Here is a 19,636-nt window from a genome sequence, read left to right on the forward strand (position 1 = left end):
ATGACGTGCCTGGTCAAACCAATCTCTATGCAAATGAGCCCTATGGAAATCAGACACCGCCTTCTCCAGCCTCTATATATAGCTGGCTGGTTGGGGTTCCCGCTCTAGGTTTTGGAGCTCCCCCCTCCCGCCCCGCCCCTGTACAGGGGAGCTTCTTCTTTCTTCCCTCTTCTTTCTTGCCTATTAAACTCTCTGCTCCTTAAAACAACTCCACTAGGGCCTGGCGCGTAATTACGCCTGTAATCCCAGCACTTTGGGAGGCTGAGGCGGGCAGATCAGGAGGTCAGGAGATAGGGACCATCCTGTCTAACAGCTGAAAACCCGTCTCTACTAAAAATACAAAAAATTAGCCCTGTGGTGGCCAGTGCCTCTAGTCTCAGCTACTCGGGAGGCTGAGACAGGAGAATGGTGTGAACCCGAGAGGCAGGGCTTTCAGTCAGCCGAGATCACACCACTGCACTTCAGCCTGGGCAACAGAGCGAGACTCCGTCTAAAAAAAAAAAAAAACAACCCCACGTGTGTCCATGTTGCTTTTTCCAATTTGACTCCAGAGGAAGAACCTGGTGTTCCTCCACTCCTCAGAGCCATATCAAGAGGACAAAGCTCTCTCTCTTGAGTGGAGGCAGGAGAGAGACCCACAGGACAGTGGCAGGTCTGAGGGGTCCCTGAGTCTCCATCATTTTGTGAGGTTCCATCAAAAGCCTGTATGAGTTAGGGCTCTTTCAATCGCAAATGACAACAAACCCACTAGGGCTGCCTTAGGTCATAAAAGGGCCTAGACAGGCTTAAGTAGCTAGAAAAAACACTCCCGTCAGTCTCCATCTTCAGCACTGCCTCCTGCTGTTGCTTCCTTAAGAGGTGGCAGGATGGCTATGGCAGGAGGGTGGAGCCCCTGGTCCCTCCCCTCCCTCAGAACAAAAACCCAGGTCTGACAGTCATTGGTCCATACTGGCTCATGTGGTCACTCCTGAGCCAATCACAGGAGCCAGGGGAATGGATCAGCCAATTACCTCAGGCTTGGGGCACAGACTCCTACCCCCGGGGGCGGAACTCCACTGAAGCAGTTGGAGGGAGGGGCGATGGCTCTCAGAGGGAATTTGGGGAGCTGGGGCCACAGGAAGTGAATGGATGGTGGGGAAGATGATGCACGTGAGCTGTGTTCTAGTTTTCAGGGTCTTGGGCTTCCAGGCAGAGTGAAGATCTTCACCTAGAAGGAGCCGGAGGAGCAGGCAGGGGAGACCACAGCAGGGAGAATGGCTTGGTGCCTAGTCCACCCATTTTATGTATGGGGAAACTGAGGTGTAGAAAAGGAAAGTGACTACCTCAAGACTCTAGAGCTGCTTTGCAGCAGAAGACAAGAACCCGGGTATCTTGACTCTCAATCCATTATAATGCCCTTCCTATTATTTGAAGGTAGTGGTTTTGGGGAGGTGGGGGGTAAATGCCCAGGCCTCTCATTAATCCAGAAGCTACTTTCTTGTCCCTGAGTGGCAGGAACCAGGGAGATTCTCCCTAGTCTTCCAGGAGGTAGTGGAGGATAGGTGAGCCTGTGTGTGTGGCGGAGGCTCAGCCGAGCTGTGGGAGTGCCTGGATAGGGTGGCAGTGAGAGTCTGGGTCTGGTCCCCGGTGGTGCTTGTCTGCCTGATTCTCTGGAGGATGGTCTGGGGTTTGGAGCAGGCGGCAGCAGTGTACTTCAGGCTACCTGGGTCTCAGCCTGCTGAGTGTAGGAGTCCGCCCCTGCCGCTGCAATTGGCCACACGTGGCCACTCCCACTCTAAGGAGGCCGTACTGGGGGTGAGGGCCTCAGCATCCCTACAGCTATGTGGAGGGCCTGAGATGGCCAGCAAAGCATCCATGAGTGGACAGCAGAGGGTGCACAGACAGAGCTGTGGCCGAAGAAGAGGCCAAGTCTTGGAGGTCCCAGGAAGAGGCTTGGCTCTCATCCTGGGGGTACTGGGGAGTCTCCGGAGGGATTTAAGCAAGGGACCACCTGGGAGTAGGTGGAGGATGGATGAGGGAAGGTGAGAGATGGTGGAGAAGCTAGTGTGGAGACCCAGGGGAGATGCAGTGGACAGAATCAAAGCGATGATGACAGCGGTGGGAATGGAAGGGGGCGGAGCCCTGATGGATATGCAGCAGGGGAATCGGACGCCCCTGTGCCTGGATGGGGAGGGGAAGGAGAGCGGTTGTTAAGGTGATGAATGTGTTCTCAGCTTGGGCAGTTGGGTGGAGATTGGGTGGAGATGGGTGCACCTCTAGATGAGCTAAGGACCCTGGGAAAAGGTCTTAGATGGGGCTGTGTGGACTGGATGAGCTCAGGTTGGCCCATGTTGACCATAAGGGACTTGTGGGACCCCTGGGGAGATGTCCAGTGACATCTGGTGTATGCACCTGCAGCTCTTGGGAGGGGCTGTGCCGGGACCCTGGATCGGAGAGTCATCCGATGAGAATGGAAAGAAATGACCCATTTGGTGACATTTAAGCACCCAGAAAGCAGCAGAGAAGGAACAATCAGGAAGGTGGGAGTGGAACCGGAGAGAGCCGTGTCATGGGCATCAGCAGGTAGAGGGGTTAGAGCAGCCAGAGGTGGTTACTCATGTGAGAAATAGCAGCGTGATCCGTGATAAGGAGGTAGAGATCTGGGCCCTATAGATACCTGGGGGAGTGCACTTTTCATGGAGTGGTGAGGACGAAGCCAGACTGCTGTGAATCAGGGGTGATGGGAAGCTGAGGAAGGAGAGGCAATGAATGCAGATAATTTGTTTTTAGAGAGTTTGATAGTGAAGGGGAGAAGAGAGACACTGGGGGCTTGCTGGAGGAGCTGCTCAGTCTGAGACTGATGATGTAGAGTCTAGGATGAAGCTCTGAGCTAAGCCTTGCGGGTCTGCTCCCTGACTTCCAGGACCTCCTCCATCAGAGTGAGGCTCCCCTAGTTCAGCGGCAGTGTTCCCTTAGGGCATGGAGTGTGTCTTCTCCTATTAGATCAAGAGCTCCTTCAGAGCAGCAGATGCCTTCCATTGGACTGGGAGCTCCCCAAAAGTTGCAGTTGTGTCTCCACCATCAGGCTTGGAGATTCCTGGTGAAAGACCATGTCTCCTCCAGTGGACTGAGAGTTCCTGGAGGGCAGAGGCTGGATCTCCCTCATCAAAATGAGAGCTCCCTGAAGCCAGGTACTGTGTTGCCCTCACTTGGTTAGGAAGTCCTGAGGGAGGTACTGGGTGTATCCACGAGTTTAGAAGCCTAAGAGGTGAGGGGTGAGTTTCCTTTGTCCTCTGTCCCTCCTCATGGTGTCCAGCATTAGAAACTGACCAGTGTCTTTCCGTCCCCACCTCCCCCACCCCATATCTGTTTCCTGTGATTTCAGACAGAGGTAACTTCTGGCAGGAGGCAGCCTGTGATTGTGACAGAGAGGCTGCCCACTGTTCCTTTGACAACTTTGGCACCTACAATAGAACCATGTGCAACTACCCCAGCTTCTTATGTGAAAAGCTTGGTCCCAGTGGTGAGTGCCCCCTCTTCTCTCTAGCCTTGTCTGAGACAGAGGCTTTCTTTCCTCCACCTGCACCATAATCCCTTTCTGACCCCATCCTTTCCATGCAGGAGTAGGATTTGGTCACACCGAAGAATAGAATGGCCAAAGCCAGGCTGAACCCCTATTCCCTCTCCCGGGGCCTTGGTTCCTCGGTGGTGGTTGGGGTGTGTGAGACTCTCTGGATGGGGTCTCAGTCCTCCTTCTGCTTCTAGGTCCATTCCCTTAGTCATGTTGCACTTGTCTTTGAAATAAACCAACTTCATTGCTAATTGTGTGAGGGCATGGGAATGTGTGGTAGGTGTGTCGAGTGCAGGCATTTCTGGGTAGGGGGCATGTTCATTCACTTATTTATCTCACAAATACTGATTCAAGAACCTACTGCATGGCTGGCTCTGTTCTGGGATCCAGTGGGGAGCAAGACAGCCAGGAAGAGAGCTCCTTGTTGCCCACTTCACTCCAGCCACTCTGGCCTTCTTGCTGCTCCTGGAATGAGATGAGTCTGTTCCAATCTCAATGCCTAAAAGATTCTTTCACAGTGGCTTTCTTCTCTTCTCTCAGTTTCCAGCTGAAATGTCACCTCTCCAGGGAGCCCTTCCATGGCAGCTCCTCCCTCCTCCCTTTACCCTTTCTGGCATCATTGTGTTCGTTTCAGTCTTGGCAGTTGTCACAGTCCCGAGTAATCTACTTATTTCAGTGTTTTATTTTTTGGTTAGCTAAAGGAAAGGTGAAAAGTGGAGATCTACAGGTTTCTTGGGTAGTGAGCTTAAAGGTTTTCCTTCTTTCTCCACTCATCTACTTGCTTTCCCTTGAGAGATGATGTGTGAGTTCGGATCCTCTGGAAGCAGATGCCAAGATGCAGTTGGAAGTGCAGGAGATGTATGGGGGGAAGCAACTCTAAAAGATAAAGGATGCAGGAGAGGAGTAGGAAGAGAGAGAGTATTCAGATCAGGAAGCAGGTCTGACACCTCTGAAGGGAGAGAGGAAAGGAAGGAGGATTGGGTAGAAAGAGGCTCAAGCTGTGGCACAGCTCTAAGAATGTCTCAGCAATCTGATGGGGAATTCTCCTGTGAACAATGCCCGTTAGAGGAATCCTCTATCGGGAAATCCTCTATTGGTGATGACAGGCTCTAGTCCCCTGTCATCACCATCATGGGAATAGCACTGGAGAACATGGCTTTGTCATGAATACTGTGGCAGATCCCAAAGGAGCATGGGCTTGGGGCTGTTCACTAAGTATACTCCCTGCACAGGTTCTCATTTGAAGGGAGAGCTGAGTGGTGCTGTCCAAGGTTGTCACAGAAAGAGTTACTGTGGATTGGTTGGACTTGAGGATACTGATTGAGCCTTTCCCCCCGTCCCCACCCCGGTGGATGGGTCACTGTGAATTCAAAGGTTAAGCACAGATAGCGGAGCAACTGGAACTCTCACACCTTGCTGGTGGGAACGTAAAATGGGACAAGCACTTTGGAAAGAAGTTTGATCTGACTTTGTAACATTAAACATACCCTTATCCATTGAGTAAACATTGCCAGTCCTAGGTATTTATTCAGGAGAAATGAGAACTTAATGTTCACACAGATACTTGTATAAGAAATGGTCATAGCAGTTTTATTCAAAATATCCCAATACTGAAAATAGCAAAAATGTCCATTACCAGGAGAATAGATAAACAAATTGTAACATGTGCATGCTATGGAAAGCTACTCAGCAATAAGGAAGAGCAGATTACAGACATTCGCAACACCATGAATGGATCTCATCATCATTATACTGAATGGAAGAGGCCAGATGTAAAACAGTACACATATGGGAGGTGGAGATCATGCTACTACACTCTAACCTGGGCAACAGAGCAGGACCTTGTCAAAAACTAAAAAGTGCACATAATATATGATTCAATTGATAGAGAGTTCTAAAACAGGCAACTAGGGTGAAAATAATCACAATGGTAGTTTCTCCATGTTATGAGCTGAATTGTGATTCCCCAAAATCCATTATGTTGAAGTCCTAACTTCCAGTACTTCATAACGTGACTGTGTTTGGAGACCGGCCCTTGAAAGGGGAGTTTAGGTTAAAGTGAGGTCATTAGGGTGGGTCCTGATGCAGTATGATTGGTGTCCTTAAAACAAGAGGAGGTTAGGACACGGACACCTGAGAGAGAAGGCCATGTGAAGACACAGGGTAAGACAGCATCTATATGCTAAAGAGAGAGATCTCAGAAGAGACCAACCTGTCAATGGCTTGATCTGAGATTTCTAGTTTCCAGGATCGTGAGAAAATAAATCGCTATCGTTTAAGCCCCCCAGTCTGTGGGACTTTGTTATGGTAGTGCAAGCCGACTGATTCATCCAGAGAGGGGATTGACAGGGAAGGGATGTGAGGGAATTTTCTGGGAGACGGAAATGTTCTCGCGATGGGATGTGGGTGATGTGGGTGTATCCATTTGTCAAACATGTTCAGTTGTGATTTGTGCTTTTCAATCAATATATATTTTACCTTTAAGAAAGAACTAAAGGAGATGATGATGATGGTGATTGATTGGAAGTGCAGAGTGGTTGGAGGTGTAAATGATAAAAGAAGGCAAAATCTTGATAAGTGTTGAAGCTGGTTGATAGACACAGGAGAGTTCACGATGTGATTTTGTTACTTTGTATGTGTTGGAAATTTTTGCAAATTGAAAGTTCAAGCCCAGGGGAGTGAAGTTTTCTTCTCTCTTCCTTTTTTTCTTTTTTTTTTTTTTTTGAGACGGAGTCTCGCTCTGTTGCCCAGGCCGGAGAGTGCTGGCACGATCTCGGCTCACTGCAACCTCCACCTCCTGGTTCAAATGATTTCTCCTGCCTCAGCCTCCAGAGTAGCTAGGACTACAGGTGCCCACCAACACACCTGGCTAATTTTTGTACTTTTAGTGGAGACAGGGTTTCCACCATATTGACCAGGTTGGTCTCGAACTCCTGACCTTGTGGTCTGCCTGCCTTGGCCTCCCAAAGTCCTGGGATTACAGGCATAAGCCACCATGCCCGGCTTCTCTCTTCCTAGCTGGTAGGGGACTTCCTGGCTCTGTCTTCTGTTCATGCACTTGGATAGTAGGGTGTGGAAAGATTCTGAGATTTCAGGGTTTCACAGAGGTAGTGTAGCACTGGAATTAGTTGGAAGTAGTTGGAATTACAGGCCTGTGCCATCATGCCCGGCTAATTTTTGTATTTTTAGTAGAGACAGGGTTTCACCATGTTGGTCAGGCTGGTCTTGAACCCCTGACCTCAGGTGATCCACCCACCTAAGCCTCCCAAAGTGCTGGAATTACATGAGTGAGCCACCGTGCCCGGCCTGGACACTTTTAATATTAAGCAACAGAAGACCTGACTCAAATTGGTGTAAATAATAAAATAAATTTATTGACACGTAATGGAAATGACCAGAGGTTTTCAGGTATGGTTTGATCCAGAGGCACCTGTTTCCTCCTCCTCCTTCTCTTCCTTTTGTTTCTCTTTCCCAAAGCTTCCTGCTAGCTGTGCATATATTTACATATTTTATTCCAGACTCCTAGAATTGGTTTTTTGTTTTGTCTTTTTGTAATCTGCCTGAGAAGCGATCTCACACATAAGCTGCATTAAACATCCTAGATTTCCTCATTTTCTGCACTCGCCTGCCTGCTGACGGCACCTTCTTTTGGTTTCTTGTTTCTGTTCTGCAGCACAATTTTCTACTTTCTGTCCTCAAATTTGTCAGGCTCAGACCTGCCTCTGTATCCTTGCCTTAGCTGTTCCCCCTGCCTGGATCGATTTTCTCCTTGATTGTCTTAGGGCTGACTCCTTCATATCATGGGTGATCTTGCTTCCGGTGCCTTTTCCCATCTCTGCAGAATCTTTCCTGATCTGAAACACATGCCTTGCCTTCCCCCTGCCCTCTCCTATTCTGCTGTTTTGCTTCTCTTTATATTACTTATTACTGTCTCTTTTCTCTCTTGAAATTTGTTTATTGACTGCATCTGTTCCTGTCAGTACCTTGTAAGTGCCAAGAGGGAGGGGCCTTGCCTGTCTGGGTTTCGTGGTGTTCTTAGTGCCTGGTTCTGTGCCAGACATGTTGCATGTACTCAAAAGATGTCCTGTGGAATGAATGAATGGAAGATATGAATAGCGATATTATTATTGGACTATTAAGAGGATTGCACAAGAAGACACATTTAAAGTGCTTGGCCCAGGACCTGCCATGAAGTCAGTGTCCATTTTCCAGTAAGTGGGAGTAGTCGAGGCATGCTTTTGCTGCTATTGTCATCGTGTCGTCCCATCCTGGCTGCAGAGTGCCTTTCTCCACCATGCTCTCATTTGGATGAAAGTTACTCCCAGGTCGCGGCCCACGTGAGGAGTGGGAACATCCCTCGGCTGGCCAGCTGGTTCTTTCATCCCTCCATGCTGCATAAAGTGGTTGAGGTAATTTATTCCCTCCAGGGAATGGAATTCCTCCGTAGCTTTGCCCTTGAAAAGTTCCCTGGGCTGGGTTTGATCCGCATTCGGGAAGCTCAGATGGTCTGGATTTTGGTTTCCAAGGTCTTCAGAGACCAGTAACAGCCTCAGTGCCTTGCTGGCCAAATAAAAGAGTTGGAAATCAAACTAAAGATGTGCTTGTGGAAAGTGACTAGAGAAAAGGTCATGTTTTCTCAAGACATAGCCTTTTTCCGGGAATCCATTCTTGAGCTAAGACAAGCAGCAGCACCATCCTTGGACCTGGGAACTAGGACCTCTTCCCTAGTGTGAGGACTCCTAGGCCAAGGGATGCGCCTGCTAGAGCCCGTGGCCTCCCTTCTAAACCATGATCTGAGTGTTTGTGACTCTGGAATTTCTTGCTCAAGTGACCGTGAATCACTTCCAGAACCTTTCTGGGTTGCCTGCCTAGGTTTATCCTGTTGAGTGAAGGTGACATTTGCTACAGAAGCAAGAAATAAGCTGTAGTGCTGATGGAGGGGGAGGGACATCTGAAATGAGTGGGGAGGAAGGGAATAATGAGTTTTAGTTAAGACCGTGGAGGCAGCTGTAGCGGCAGGGACTGCAGCTCCTTCCCTTCCCTTCTACAGTCGAGTCCTTCAGGCCATCTGGATGAGATGTTGAAGAGGACTCTGTGATCCCTCGGCCTTGCACTTCCCTCTAGGGTGAAGTGAGGGCACGCGCTATCACAGGATGGAAGAGGGCCCAGGTAGTGGTGTGGGAACCAGGCACAGTGGAAGGGCATGGGAGCATCTGAGAGGCTCATAGGGTAACCTCTGTGGGGTGTAGGATGTGCCTATCAGATTTTTTTTTTTTTTTTTTTTTTTGGAGATGGAGTCTCATTCTGTCGCCCAGGCTGGAGGGCAGTGGCATGATCTTGGCTCATTGCAACCTCCACTTCCCGGGTTCAAGTGATTCTCCTGCCTCAGCCTTCCGAGCAGTTGGGACTACAGGTATGCACCACCACGCCCGGCTAATTTTTTTTTTTTTTTTTTTTTTGAGACCTAGTCTTGCTCTTTTGCCCAGAGTTGGAGTGCAGTGGCACAATCTTGGCTCACTGCTAGCTCTGCCTCCCGGGTTCACGCCATTCTCCTGCCTCAGCCTCCCGAGTACCTGGGACTACAGGTGCCCACCACCACACCGGGCTAATGTTTTTGTACTTTTTTTAGTAGGGATGGGGTTTCACCGTGCTAACGAGGATGGTCTCGATCTCCTTACCTCGTGATCTGCCCGCCTTGGCCTCCCAAAGTGCTGGAATTACAGGCGTGAGCCACTACACCCGGCTTACTTTTTGTATTTTTAGTAAGAGACGGGGTTTCACCATATTGGCCAGGCTGGTATTGAACTCCTGACCTTGTGATCTACCAGCCTTGGCCTCCCAAAGTGCTGGGATTATAGGTGTGAACCACCGTGCCCGGCCCAGATTCTTTTAACTTCACAACTTCAGCGTCTTGCTGTGCCCTAGGCCAGTCCTGGGGCTAACAGTGAACCAGGCTTGGTTTCTAGTCTTCCATTCACTCATTTATTGACTTGGTTAGTCTCTTATTCCATTATCTACAGAAAACATTTGCTCTCAAAGAACCATCTCTCTGCCATCAGTATGGACCTGACTTGATTTCCCTAGTAACTAGGCAGGATCTGCCAGTTATATCCATCTTAAAACTGAGGACAAAAGTGAAATATAAATGATTTTTGGATTATCTGTGATCACCATTCATCTAGCCAAGCAAAGGCAATAATTGAGAAACGGGTACTTCATTCTGGTCCGACAGTATAAAGTAGGACCCAGAGGTGCAACTGGCTGGCCTATCAGCTGACTCTCCAGGTGGAAAGACCAGACCTTAGATGGAGACAGCTCTGGGTTTGAGTCCTCACTCTCTCTCTTACACACATGAGACATGATACACTCTCACGCTCTCGCTTACACACTGCTCATGTATCATGCATTGATAGGATACATTTCCAGAGGTGAGTTGCTGAGTGAAAGGATAAGCACATTTATAACTGACCAAGTCTTAATCCGTGTGCACCACGGCTTCACTTCATCGCATACTGTTATTGTTGGTTTGTGCAAGGTACCAATTTTATTTCGTCCTTCATCTTCCATCTCCACTACCAATTTATTCTTCCTATGTTTATTTAGATATATGGTTTCTCAAAAAATGTTTAGTGTTTGTTTGACTCTCTGTGGATGCTTTTAAACTGGTACACAGATATTGTGCTATACATTTCCCTTTTTTCTGCCAAGTTTGCAAATTAGCAAAGGCACTGGCTCCTGTGCCAAAACCATCCTAACAAATACATGTCTGAGAGAGAACCTTGGAAGATGGAATAGCAGAACCTTTGCAGAGTCTTGCAGGAAGTTAGAATCTGATCTTGGCTGCTGGGTGTGGTTGTGGGGGAGAGGAGTTGGCTGTGCCCTGGAGCAACGGATTGGTGGGTTTTGGCCAGCAGCAAGTAGGTTGGGAAGAAGCTGTTTAAGTTTTGTTCTTCTTCTCCTTTTGCATCATCATCCTAGAGCAACAGCTGAAATGCTCAAGTCCTAGAGATGATTTTAGGGCTGTCCCAAAGCCCTACTTGGGTGAGAAATTGACCCAGATGGATGCAGGCTTCTGAAGTGCCCTCAGCCATTCATTCCCTCATCTCATCCTGCACTGCCCTGCTGCCTTGCCCCATCTCAGGGAGGGCCGGTAACAGCTTTGGGGTGCTGCTTCCTGCCAGGGCTGCTACTTCCCAGATATTCAGGGATGAAACCGTGTCAACAGGAGCACCTGCCTGGGGTGGCAGCAAATGGGAATCATGAAATCTTGGACTCATCCCCTTCCCCTTCCCTAAGTTTATCTTGAAACACCCAGACTACACCCACTAGAAGAATGAAATATACTTGTCAACACATACCACCTAAAACAGAATTGCCAGAGTGGATGAGCAAGAAACTAAAATATGCACATTAAACATACTTATGTAGATAAGGAAAGATGTTAGCAATACCAGGCAAGAACAAGTCATTATTTAAAAAAAATCCCAAGTATAAAAGTTACTTAGGAAGAGTATAATCATTGAAATGGGACAGCTAGCTGAAGAATGTCACAGATAGAGTTAGAAGCTTAGATTGAGACGTCTTCTCAGGGAAAAAGAATAAAAAGAAAATAGAGAAAATAGCAAGGAAAATTCAAACCAGATGCAGTGGTGTGTGCCTGTAGTCCCAGCCACTTGGGAGGCTGATGCAGGAGCATTTCTTGAGCCCAGGAGCTTGGGTCTGTAATGCGCTGTGCAGATCGGGTGTTCTGCACTGAGTTGGGCATCAGTGTGATGACTTCCCGGGAGTGGGAGACCGCCAAGTGGCGTAAGGAGGGGTGACCTGGCCAAGGTTGGAAATGGAGCAGGTCTTTGCACGCAAAGACCCATGTTGAAAGTATTCTTAGATGAATACTCAGAAATGCAAAGCCTTTGCTGGAGGGAGAGATGTGTACTCTTTCCCTAGATCTTTCTTTTCCCTAGATCAAGGCAGAGGAAAAGAAAAGCCCTTGGCAAGCATTTGACTGAGGCTTTATTTCAAGCACTTTTTCACCGCCTCTGTTTAGAAGCTAAAGAGCAATCACTGAGGAGTGATGTGGTCCCAACCTCACCCCGGCAGTCTATGAGGGTAGCCGGAAAGAAAATTACTCTATTTATGTTGTAATAAATGGTACTTATTCTAAGTCAAAGGACGAAAACAAACCGCTAATTCTAAAATCGTTAAGGTCCAGACATGGTGGCTTACACCTATAATCCCAGTACTTTGGGAGGCTAAGGCAGGAGGGCTGTTTGAGTCTAGGGGTTCAAGACCAACTTAGACAACATGGCAAGACCTCAACTCTACAAAATATAAAAAATAAAAATAAAAAATAAAAAAATTTAGCTGGGTGCGGTGGCGCACACTTGTAGTCCCAGCTGCTTGGGAGGCTGAGGCGGGAAGATCACTTGAGCCCAGGCCGTGAGTGATTATGCCACTGCACTCCAGCCTGGATGATAGAGTGAGACCCTGTCTCAAAAAAGAAAAAAAATCATTAAGGTCATTGTCTTTCCTCAATTCAAATTCAACCAGTATTTCCCAGTTGGGGTTCATGGGGCGATGCTGCTCTGTGAACTGCTTCCCCTTCGTGGGGAGGTACATACAGAGACTGAGAGTGTTAGGAAATTTCAAAGCAATTGGACAGAGTAATTTTATTATTGCATCCAATAATAAAACATCTGGGTTTGTATTTTGTACATTTTAAATTTAACAAAAGTATCGATTTGAGACAGAGTTAGAAAAAAATGAAGAATAAATTGATCCATTACCACGAATGGTTTGAGAAGCACTGGATTATACTGGGTATTGGCAAATTCTTTCTGCAAAAGACCGTACGTTCTCTGTGCAATGATTGAGTTGCACTGTTGTTACGTGAAAGCCAGCATGAGAATTTACAACCCAAAGAGCATGGCTGTATTACGAGAAAACTTTATTACCACTAAAATATGATTTTAACGTATTGTTTTTGCATGAGAGATTCTTCTGATTTTATTTTCAAGCATTAAAAAACATAACTATTCTTATCTTGCCTGCTAGACAAAAATAGGCAGTGCATAGATTTGGTCCACATGCCACAGTATGCCAATCCATGGGTTAGACCATATTGTCTCTGAGAGTTAGTATCTGCCTTAGACACAGGAATGTTTGTGTGTGTTTGATGATGCTAATTTTCTTTTGAATAGGAAATATATTCATAAAGTTAAAATCAAAACAATATAAAAGTTATGTATCAAAAAATCTTTCTGTCACCCTATCTGTGCCAGCCTCATTTCTTGCCAGCCCTGTTCCCTACAGGTAGCCATTTTGATGAATTTCTTGCATGTTCTTTGAGTGTTACTCGAAATACTAGCACAAACATATTAACAGATATATTTTCTACATAAATGTGGCACACTGTTTATACTATTCTCCTCTTTGCTCTTTTCTGTTACCACCATATCCTGAAGACCTTTGTCCACTGGAGCAGAGAGAGCTTCCCTCGTTATATAAATGAATTGGGTCTCTTCTCTTTTTTTTTTTTTTTTTGAGACGGAGTCTCATTCTGTCGCCCAGGGTGGAGTGCAGTGGCGCAATCTTGGCTCACTGCAAGCTCCGCCTCCCAGGTTCACGCCATTCTCCTGCCTCAGCCTCCCGAGTAGCTGGGACAACAGGCACCCGCCACCACGCCCGGCTAATTTTTTTTGTATATTTAGTAGAGACGGGGTTTCACCGTGTCAACCAGGATGGTCTCGATCTCCCGACCTCATGATCCACCCGCCTTGGCCTCCCAAAGTGCTGGGATTACAGGCGTTTGTGTCTCTTTTTGAGTTGGTATCATGATTTATTTAACTAGTTCTCTCTACACATACTCTTGGATTATTTCCATCTCAATTCAGAACAATGCTGCAGTGAACAAACTTGCTCATATATCACTGTGTGTGTGCACGGGTATGTGTGTGTGTGTGTGTGGTGTGCGCCTGCATCCATACGGTAAATTTCCAAGTGGAGTCAGTGACTGAAAGGATAAATGTGTTTGTAATTTTGATAGATATTGCCAATTTGCCCTCTGTGGGCTTTCTGCCCTCCTACCAGCTACCTATGAAAGTGCCCGTTTGCCCAAGCAGCCTTGCTAGTAGATCAAGTTGTCACACTTCTGGATTTTTATTCATTGTAAAAGATAAAAATGACATCTCAGTGGAATTTTAATGTGCGTTTCTCTTGCTATGTGTGAAAGTGAACATGAACAGGGCCGCCTCCAGCAAATGAAACATTTGGTGCAGAATCAGATAAGGTGCTGCTTCTGGGAAGACAGATTATGGGAAGGCACCTCCTCTGGGGGAATGCAGAACTTGCTGGGCTGTGCAGGGGCTTTCTCCTGTGGGAAACTCAGCTCCCACCTGTGTCCCCTGTGCAGGGTGCCTTTGTGAAGCGATCCACACCCAGTAGCCCAGATGGGTGTTATTAGAGAAATAGGCGGGGCTGTAGCTGGTCTAGGTGGCAATTTCCCAGTGGAACCCTGAACAGCAGGAGGGGAAGTAGCATCCGAGTAAGGGTAGGACCCGCTACATAATGTGTGTGACGGGGTTGGGTGCACTGACGCATGCCTGTAATCTTAACACTTTGGGAGGCCAAGGCAGGAGCATTATATGAGGCCAGGAGTTTGAGATCTGCCTGGCCAACATAGTGAGACCCCATAGCTATGAAAAAATAATAAAAATAAATAAATTTAGGCAGCCCAGTGCAAAATGAAGTATGGGAAGGAACTCTTGATTAAAGATTAGTAAGACTTTTCAGATAGCCACAGCAGAACATTAAACCAGGTGTGGCACCCTTCCAAACACAGGACGCCGTGGAACTGTAGGGGTTGCGCACCTGGGAAACCAACCCTGGTGACAGGATAGCACCCCCAGGGTCCAGCTGGTGGCCAGCATTATATCACCCCCACTTTTCCTCCTTACTAGACTAGGCAACACAGGAGAAGAGCATTCCATGTGGAAGATGTGGACTACAGCTTTCCAGATTAAGACCAGGCTTCCTGCTTTCTCCCAGCAGGCCAGTAGGAGCTGCTATTGCCTAGGGAAGGGGAGGCAAATGTCTGGGTTTCCTTGTAATAGTCATGGCAGCTGTAGACATGTCAGACCCAAGGCTTTTCATTTGTCATCATTCTAATTCTCAAACACGCCCATGCAGGAGGCATCAGTGTTATCTCCATCTAGATGAAAGAATTTCGGCTTAGGGAGATGGGGGAGTGGGGATTTGACACAGCCCGTCCGATTCCAGAGCCTATTTTTTTCGTTTGTTTTGTTTTGTTTTTATAAAGACAGGTTCTCCCTGTGTCGCCCAGGCTGGCCTTGAACTTCTGAGCTCAAGCAATCCTTGCACTTCAGCCTCAGCCTCCCGAGCAGCTGGGACAACAGGCACACACCACTACACTGGGCTCAGAGCCTATACTTTTAACCCCTACCCCTCTTTGTTCTCATGCTAACAGTGCATAGGGCAGTGCAAACACACACACACATATATATGATTTGCTAATTGCTTTATTCAGAAGAGACCCCTCGGAGTACAGTTTCTTTGGTTAAGCATGGAGTTGAGGTAGAGGAGAGCAGTGGAAGGCGGGAAATCTGCTGGGTGTCTCATTCTGGGTGGGTATAGAAGGGCTCCTGCCTGGCCTCTAGGATGGTGAGGGATGCTTTCTGCATTGCCAAGGAACTTGGTTAGGGTAGGGAGAGAGGGTATGAGAGAAGGAAACTCAGCATTGGGTGGAAGGTTTCCAGGGAAGAGGGGACTCAGCAACGAGGGGTGCTCCCTCTGCAGAGTTTATTGGAATAGTACTGGTAGTTTTTGTTATAGGTACTCTTGTTTCTAGCAAAACAGTAGGCAGCAGCCTTATCACATTCACACAGTTGACTTCTGCAGGAGTCCTGTTTTGCTGAAATCACAAGAAAATAAACACAAGATGGGAGTTTGTTAATATTCGGTGGCTTCTTGTGGGAACCCTGGGATAGAAGACACAGCCCTGTCCTCCAGAAGCTCCTAGTTGGAGACAAACACCTGCGCTCCAGATATTTCTGACCAAGGGGGAGACAGAATTCTTGCCCTTGGGATGCTGGCCTCCAGCCTGGTGGAGACACAGCCAGACACTGGGATACTCTCTCAAAGGCCTTCCTAACAGCCATCATCTCTTCCTCTTGCTAACAGATGTGTTCAGGAGGCAAAACCCTAGCCCCGGGTGTCTGGGAATGGATTTTGATTGGTTTAAGCCTGGCGGGGTCATCCGTTTTTCCTTGGCAGTGATTGGTCTTTGTGTATTATGTTACCTTGTTCCAACCAATGAACAACAAAGGGAAGTCTGCTGGGGGCTTCTGGGAAAGATCTATTTCCTCCCTCCAAAAAGAGAGATGCCTAAGACGAAAGCCTCTTCCATAGTGTGAGTCCAGGAGGGTGGAACTGCAGCCTGTCTCTTGACATTCCAGCTGTAGACACTGCCCACGTGGCATAGCTGAAGGCCAGGAGAAGGCTGGATTCTTGATGACATGCTGGAATGCTGCCCCAGGCCTGGCACTGCCCTTTTCCAGAATTCTCATTATGTGACAGTCACATATCCCCATTATCCAAGCTACTATCAGCTTGGCATCATGTGGCTTGTGACCTAACGCCTGCTGAAGATACATGCCTCTATGGAGAGGCCATAATAGGAGACATAATTTCTGATCTTAAAGGACTCAGGCCGTGGGCAGGAGTCCACGCTTTCTCCAAATCCCACTTATGGGTCAGCTGTCTGGGTACAGCAAGCACAGCCTTCCAGTGCCACCCACCTCTCCTCCCCTTCAGGGCCAAACTTTCTCCAGGACATTGTCTTTGCTTTCTGTCTCTACTTCCCTTCCCATCAGCCACCACCCGCTCTAATCTGGCTTTGCCCTCCCCACTTCATGGAAGCAGCTTCCCCTGAGTCCCTCATGCCTTCCTGCCTCAACATCCAGGGGAGCCTGTTGGCCCTTTTCATGGAGGACCCCTCTGTTCAATTGGTCCTTGCTAACCATCTCCTTACCGACTCCTTGACCTTCTCGCTCAGTTCTCCTCCTCCTTCTCTGTCCATCCCTCCTCTGTCTCCTTTCTAGGCCTTTAAGCAGAAAATGAGCGATCACACCCACCTCTCAGCTCTCTGCTGCCGGCTTCTGAATCTGTGTCCCCAGTCCTGACCTCTCCCCTGAGCTGCGTTTGTACAGACAGCTGCCTGCTGGACCCCTCCCTGGGTGCTGGAGGCCCCTAAACTCCACATGCTGGAAATAGAACTACTCCTCTCCGCCCTCTACCACGACCTGCTCCCATGGTCTTTATCACAGTTGTGCCATCCATGCAGCCACATATCCATCCAACAGCTCCCTCTCCCCATCCCTCCCCACTCAATCACCAGCTCAGCTGATTCCACCTCAAATGCATCTTGACGTTTTCTCCACTTTTCCCATCCTGACCTCCATTGTTTTATGTCAAGATGTTACTCCCTCTTGCCTGCAGGATGGCAATAGCTTTCTCTGCTCCCCTTCCACTTGTCTCCATGGACCCTGTCCTCACAGTGAGTCCTCTAAAATGCAAATCTGACCCTGTAGCTCCTCTGCTTAATAGCATCCTATTGCTTTAGGGCAAAACCTAAATACAGCCTGGCCTGGAGGGCCGCATTGACCTAGCTCCTTCCTTTGTCTCCAGCATCATGGCTCAGCTCTGCTTCTCTTCCTCATGTTTCTGCTGGGCAGCACAGAATGGCTTACCTTTGGTGCCTTTGACCATGCTGTGTCCTCTTCTGGGCATGCTCCCAGCCCTCCTCTTCCCTGACTCTGCACAGCCTTTCAGACTCAGCTTAGAGGTCACCCCTTCCAGGAGCCTTCCTCAAGCCTCAGGCCGTGTTAACACCTTATCTGTTTACTTCCCACTGGAGTCTTTACCACATTGGATTTTCACTTTCCTGGCTTCCCACTCAACTGTGAGCTTCCTGAAGCAGGAACTATGTCCCTCTGTGTCTATCTTTGGTGCTCAGCACAGTCCTCAGCACTGTCTAAACAAATGAGGGCCACTCAATGGTGATGTAGGACTCTTACCACAGGTGATTGTGCTCCCCTTATTGCTAAACTTGTAGCTCAGAAATTTGGTGCCGCATCCACGTTTCTCCAGACGTTTGTAGCAACAGTCATGAATGACACAGCAGCTGCAAGGAGACACCCTATTGGGGCTGTTGTCCCACAGCTCCAGGAGGCCTGGTGCCTGTGGTCTCACCCCCTTGGACCCTGGGCAGCGACCCAGTGACTTTGCAACGGTCTAGAGCAGAAGTTCCAACATGCTGGCTGCTTTTCCAACCAGGCCATCCTGAGACCTCTGTGCCCATCAGGAACCGGCACTGTCTTTGCAGCTCCCAGCCCTGCCTGGGCCAGAGTCTAGGAGGGTAGGGAGGGATGGGTGGCCTCACCGATCCGTTGCATCCTTGGGGGATCCTTTGCCACCCACGCCACAGTGGCAGCCGTAGAAGCCATAACTGAGTGCAGCTTCCTTTCCTGTCGTCAACTTGATCATTTTCCGGAAATCCACCAAATTCCCATGGGCCTGCAGAAGGCCTGGAAGGAAATTTGGGAGTTGTCTGATGATGTGGCATGGGGTTCTGTGCCCTCCCTCTCTGCCCCTCTCTGCTACTCTCCTTCCCAAATGGCTTCTCTTCTTCCCCTGAGAGAGGATTGCTGCAATGGGAGAGAAAACTAAGGGACAAGAGTGCTTCCCTTCTGGGGCTGTCCCCCCATGCTCAGAGGTCAGGGTCAGCACTTACCAAAGATCATGATCACTGCCAACAATAGGAGGGTCTTCATGGTAAGAGTTCTTAGGTGACAAATGGAAATGCAGATGGACTGGCCTAGCTCCTCCGCTGGGTGGTCTCAGCTTCTGCCCTGGCCGTTGCTCCCCTGCTCCTCCTTGGTGGCTCTGAGACACACAGACATACTCTCCCATCCAACCTAAGTCCAGGGTGACTTCCTCTGTCACACTCAGAGCACACAAGGAGTGCCCTCCAGCAATACACACAGACACACACACCACCTCCTGACCCGTTCTCAGCTCTGCAGAATGGTTTCACACACATCAGGCCCTCAGACCTGTGGAGAACCCCATGATACACTAGTGAGACCTCCCCTGTGCCTCATCAGACTGAGAGTTCTTGGGAGGTTGGAACCAGGTTCCTCCCAACTAACTGGGAGGTTCCTGAGATCAGAGGATGTGTAAGACATAGCTTGCACATCTCCAAACTGGATTCAAGGCTGAGAGTCTCCAAGGCACCCATGGAGTCTCAGCCTCAGTATTTTCCTCCAGAATGAAAGCATCAACCTATCTCTGCAAGACTTTCTAACCCCTTCCACATACACACGTTCCCAAACACATACATGCTCACACACCTATGCCCACATACACACACTCTTGTACTTACCTGCTAGTGCGAACATCTTCTCATACACTACAGTCACATACCCACTCAACTTACTCATGCACACACACCCTCTTGTGCATATCAAATCATGCACATGCATGGACAACACAGCCACTCTCAAAGGCAGTGAATGAGCAGGAATTCTGCTCTTGACAGGACATCAGCTTCACTGGCTGTTTACCTCTCAGAGGACCTCAGCGTTGTATCCCCAGGCTGTCTTGTTTGTTCTGCACTCCTGCTCCCCTTAAATAGCCGCTCCTTCTGGGAGGTTGGGGGTAGGTGAGGCACGAGGCTGGGGATGGGCGTGGTCAGTTGGTGGACTCAGGATTGGCCGCCCATACCCCTAGGTAATCCCTTTCCTTCCCCTCATCAGCTGGCAGGACAGAGTTGAGGATTGAGAAACCTTACGTGTCCGTAGCTGATGCCAAAACACATTTCAGGCCATTTTGCAGTCTTTCCACGGAGTAAATTCCCATAACCAGCTCTGGGTGTGATCAACGGTCAGCCACCTCCCTGCAACCACCTCTAAGGGGGGCAGGGACTGTCTGCTGTTGCCGGCTGTGGACTAATTTGCACACCCAAAGGGACCACCAACTGCTGAGCAAGGATTGCTCCCTTCTGCTCAATGT

At 48.6% G+C, this 19,636-nt stretch overlaps 1 protein-coding gene across 1 annotated transcript; it reads right to left on the reverse strand.

The window, feature by feature from the left end:
• Positions 1 to 15,067: 15,067 nt before the first annotated feature.
• Positions 15,068 to 19,284, reverse strand: PLA2G2A (phospholipase A2 group IIA). Its single transcript, XM_017852131.1, has 5 exons — positions 19,189 to 19,284; positions 18,357 to 18,508; positions 18,006 to 18,150; positions 17,641 to 17,747; positions 15,068 to 15,476 (listed from the first exon to the last, which is right to left on the reverse strand). The coding sequence occupies exons 2-5, from the start codon at positions 18,394 to 18,396 to the stop codon at positions 15,334 to 15,336; spliced, it is 435 nt and encodes a 144-aa protein (XP_017707620.1). The 5' UTR covers positions 18,397 to 18,508; positions 19,189 to 19,284; the 3' UTR covers positions 15,068 to 15,333.
• Between the last annotated feature and the right edge of the window lie 352 nt (positions 19,285 to 19,636).

This window comes from Rhinopithecus bieti, unplaced genomic scaffold (genome assembly GCF_001698545.2).
Source record: "Rhinopithecus bieti isolate Rb0 unplaced genomic scaffold, ASM169854v2 scaffold_33652, whole genome shotgun sequence".
Taxonomy (NCBI): Eukaryota; Metazoa; Chordata; class Mammalia; order Primates; family Cercopithecidae; genus Rhinopithecus; species Rhinopithecus bieti.

Bases quoted from the DNA above. Each gene is read 5' to 3' on its own strand.
- PLA2G2A (XM_017852131.1), bottom strand. From the start codon at position 18,396: ATGAAGACCCTCCTATTGTTGGCAGTGATCATGATCTTTG. The intron at 17,748-18,005 runs GTGAGGCCACCC...GTCTCCTTGCAG, and splicing joins CCCAAGGATGCAACGGATCG to CTGCTGTGTCATTCATGACT. The intron at 15,477-17,640 runs GTAAGAGTCCTA...TTGTGATTTCAG, and splicing joins GGGGAGCACAATCACCTGTG to CAAAACAGGACTCCTGCAGA.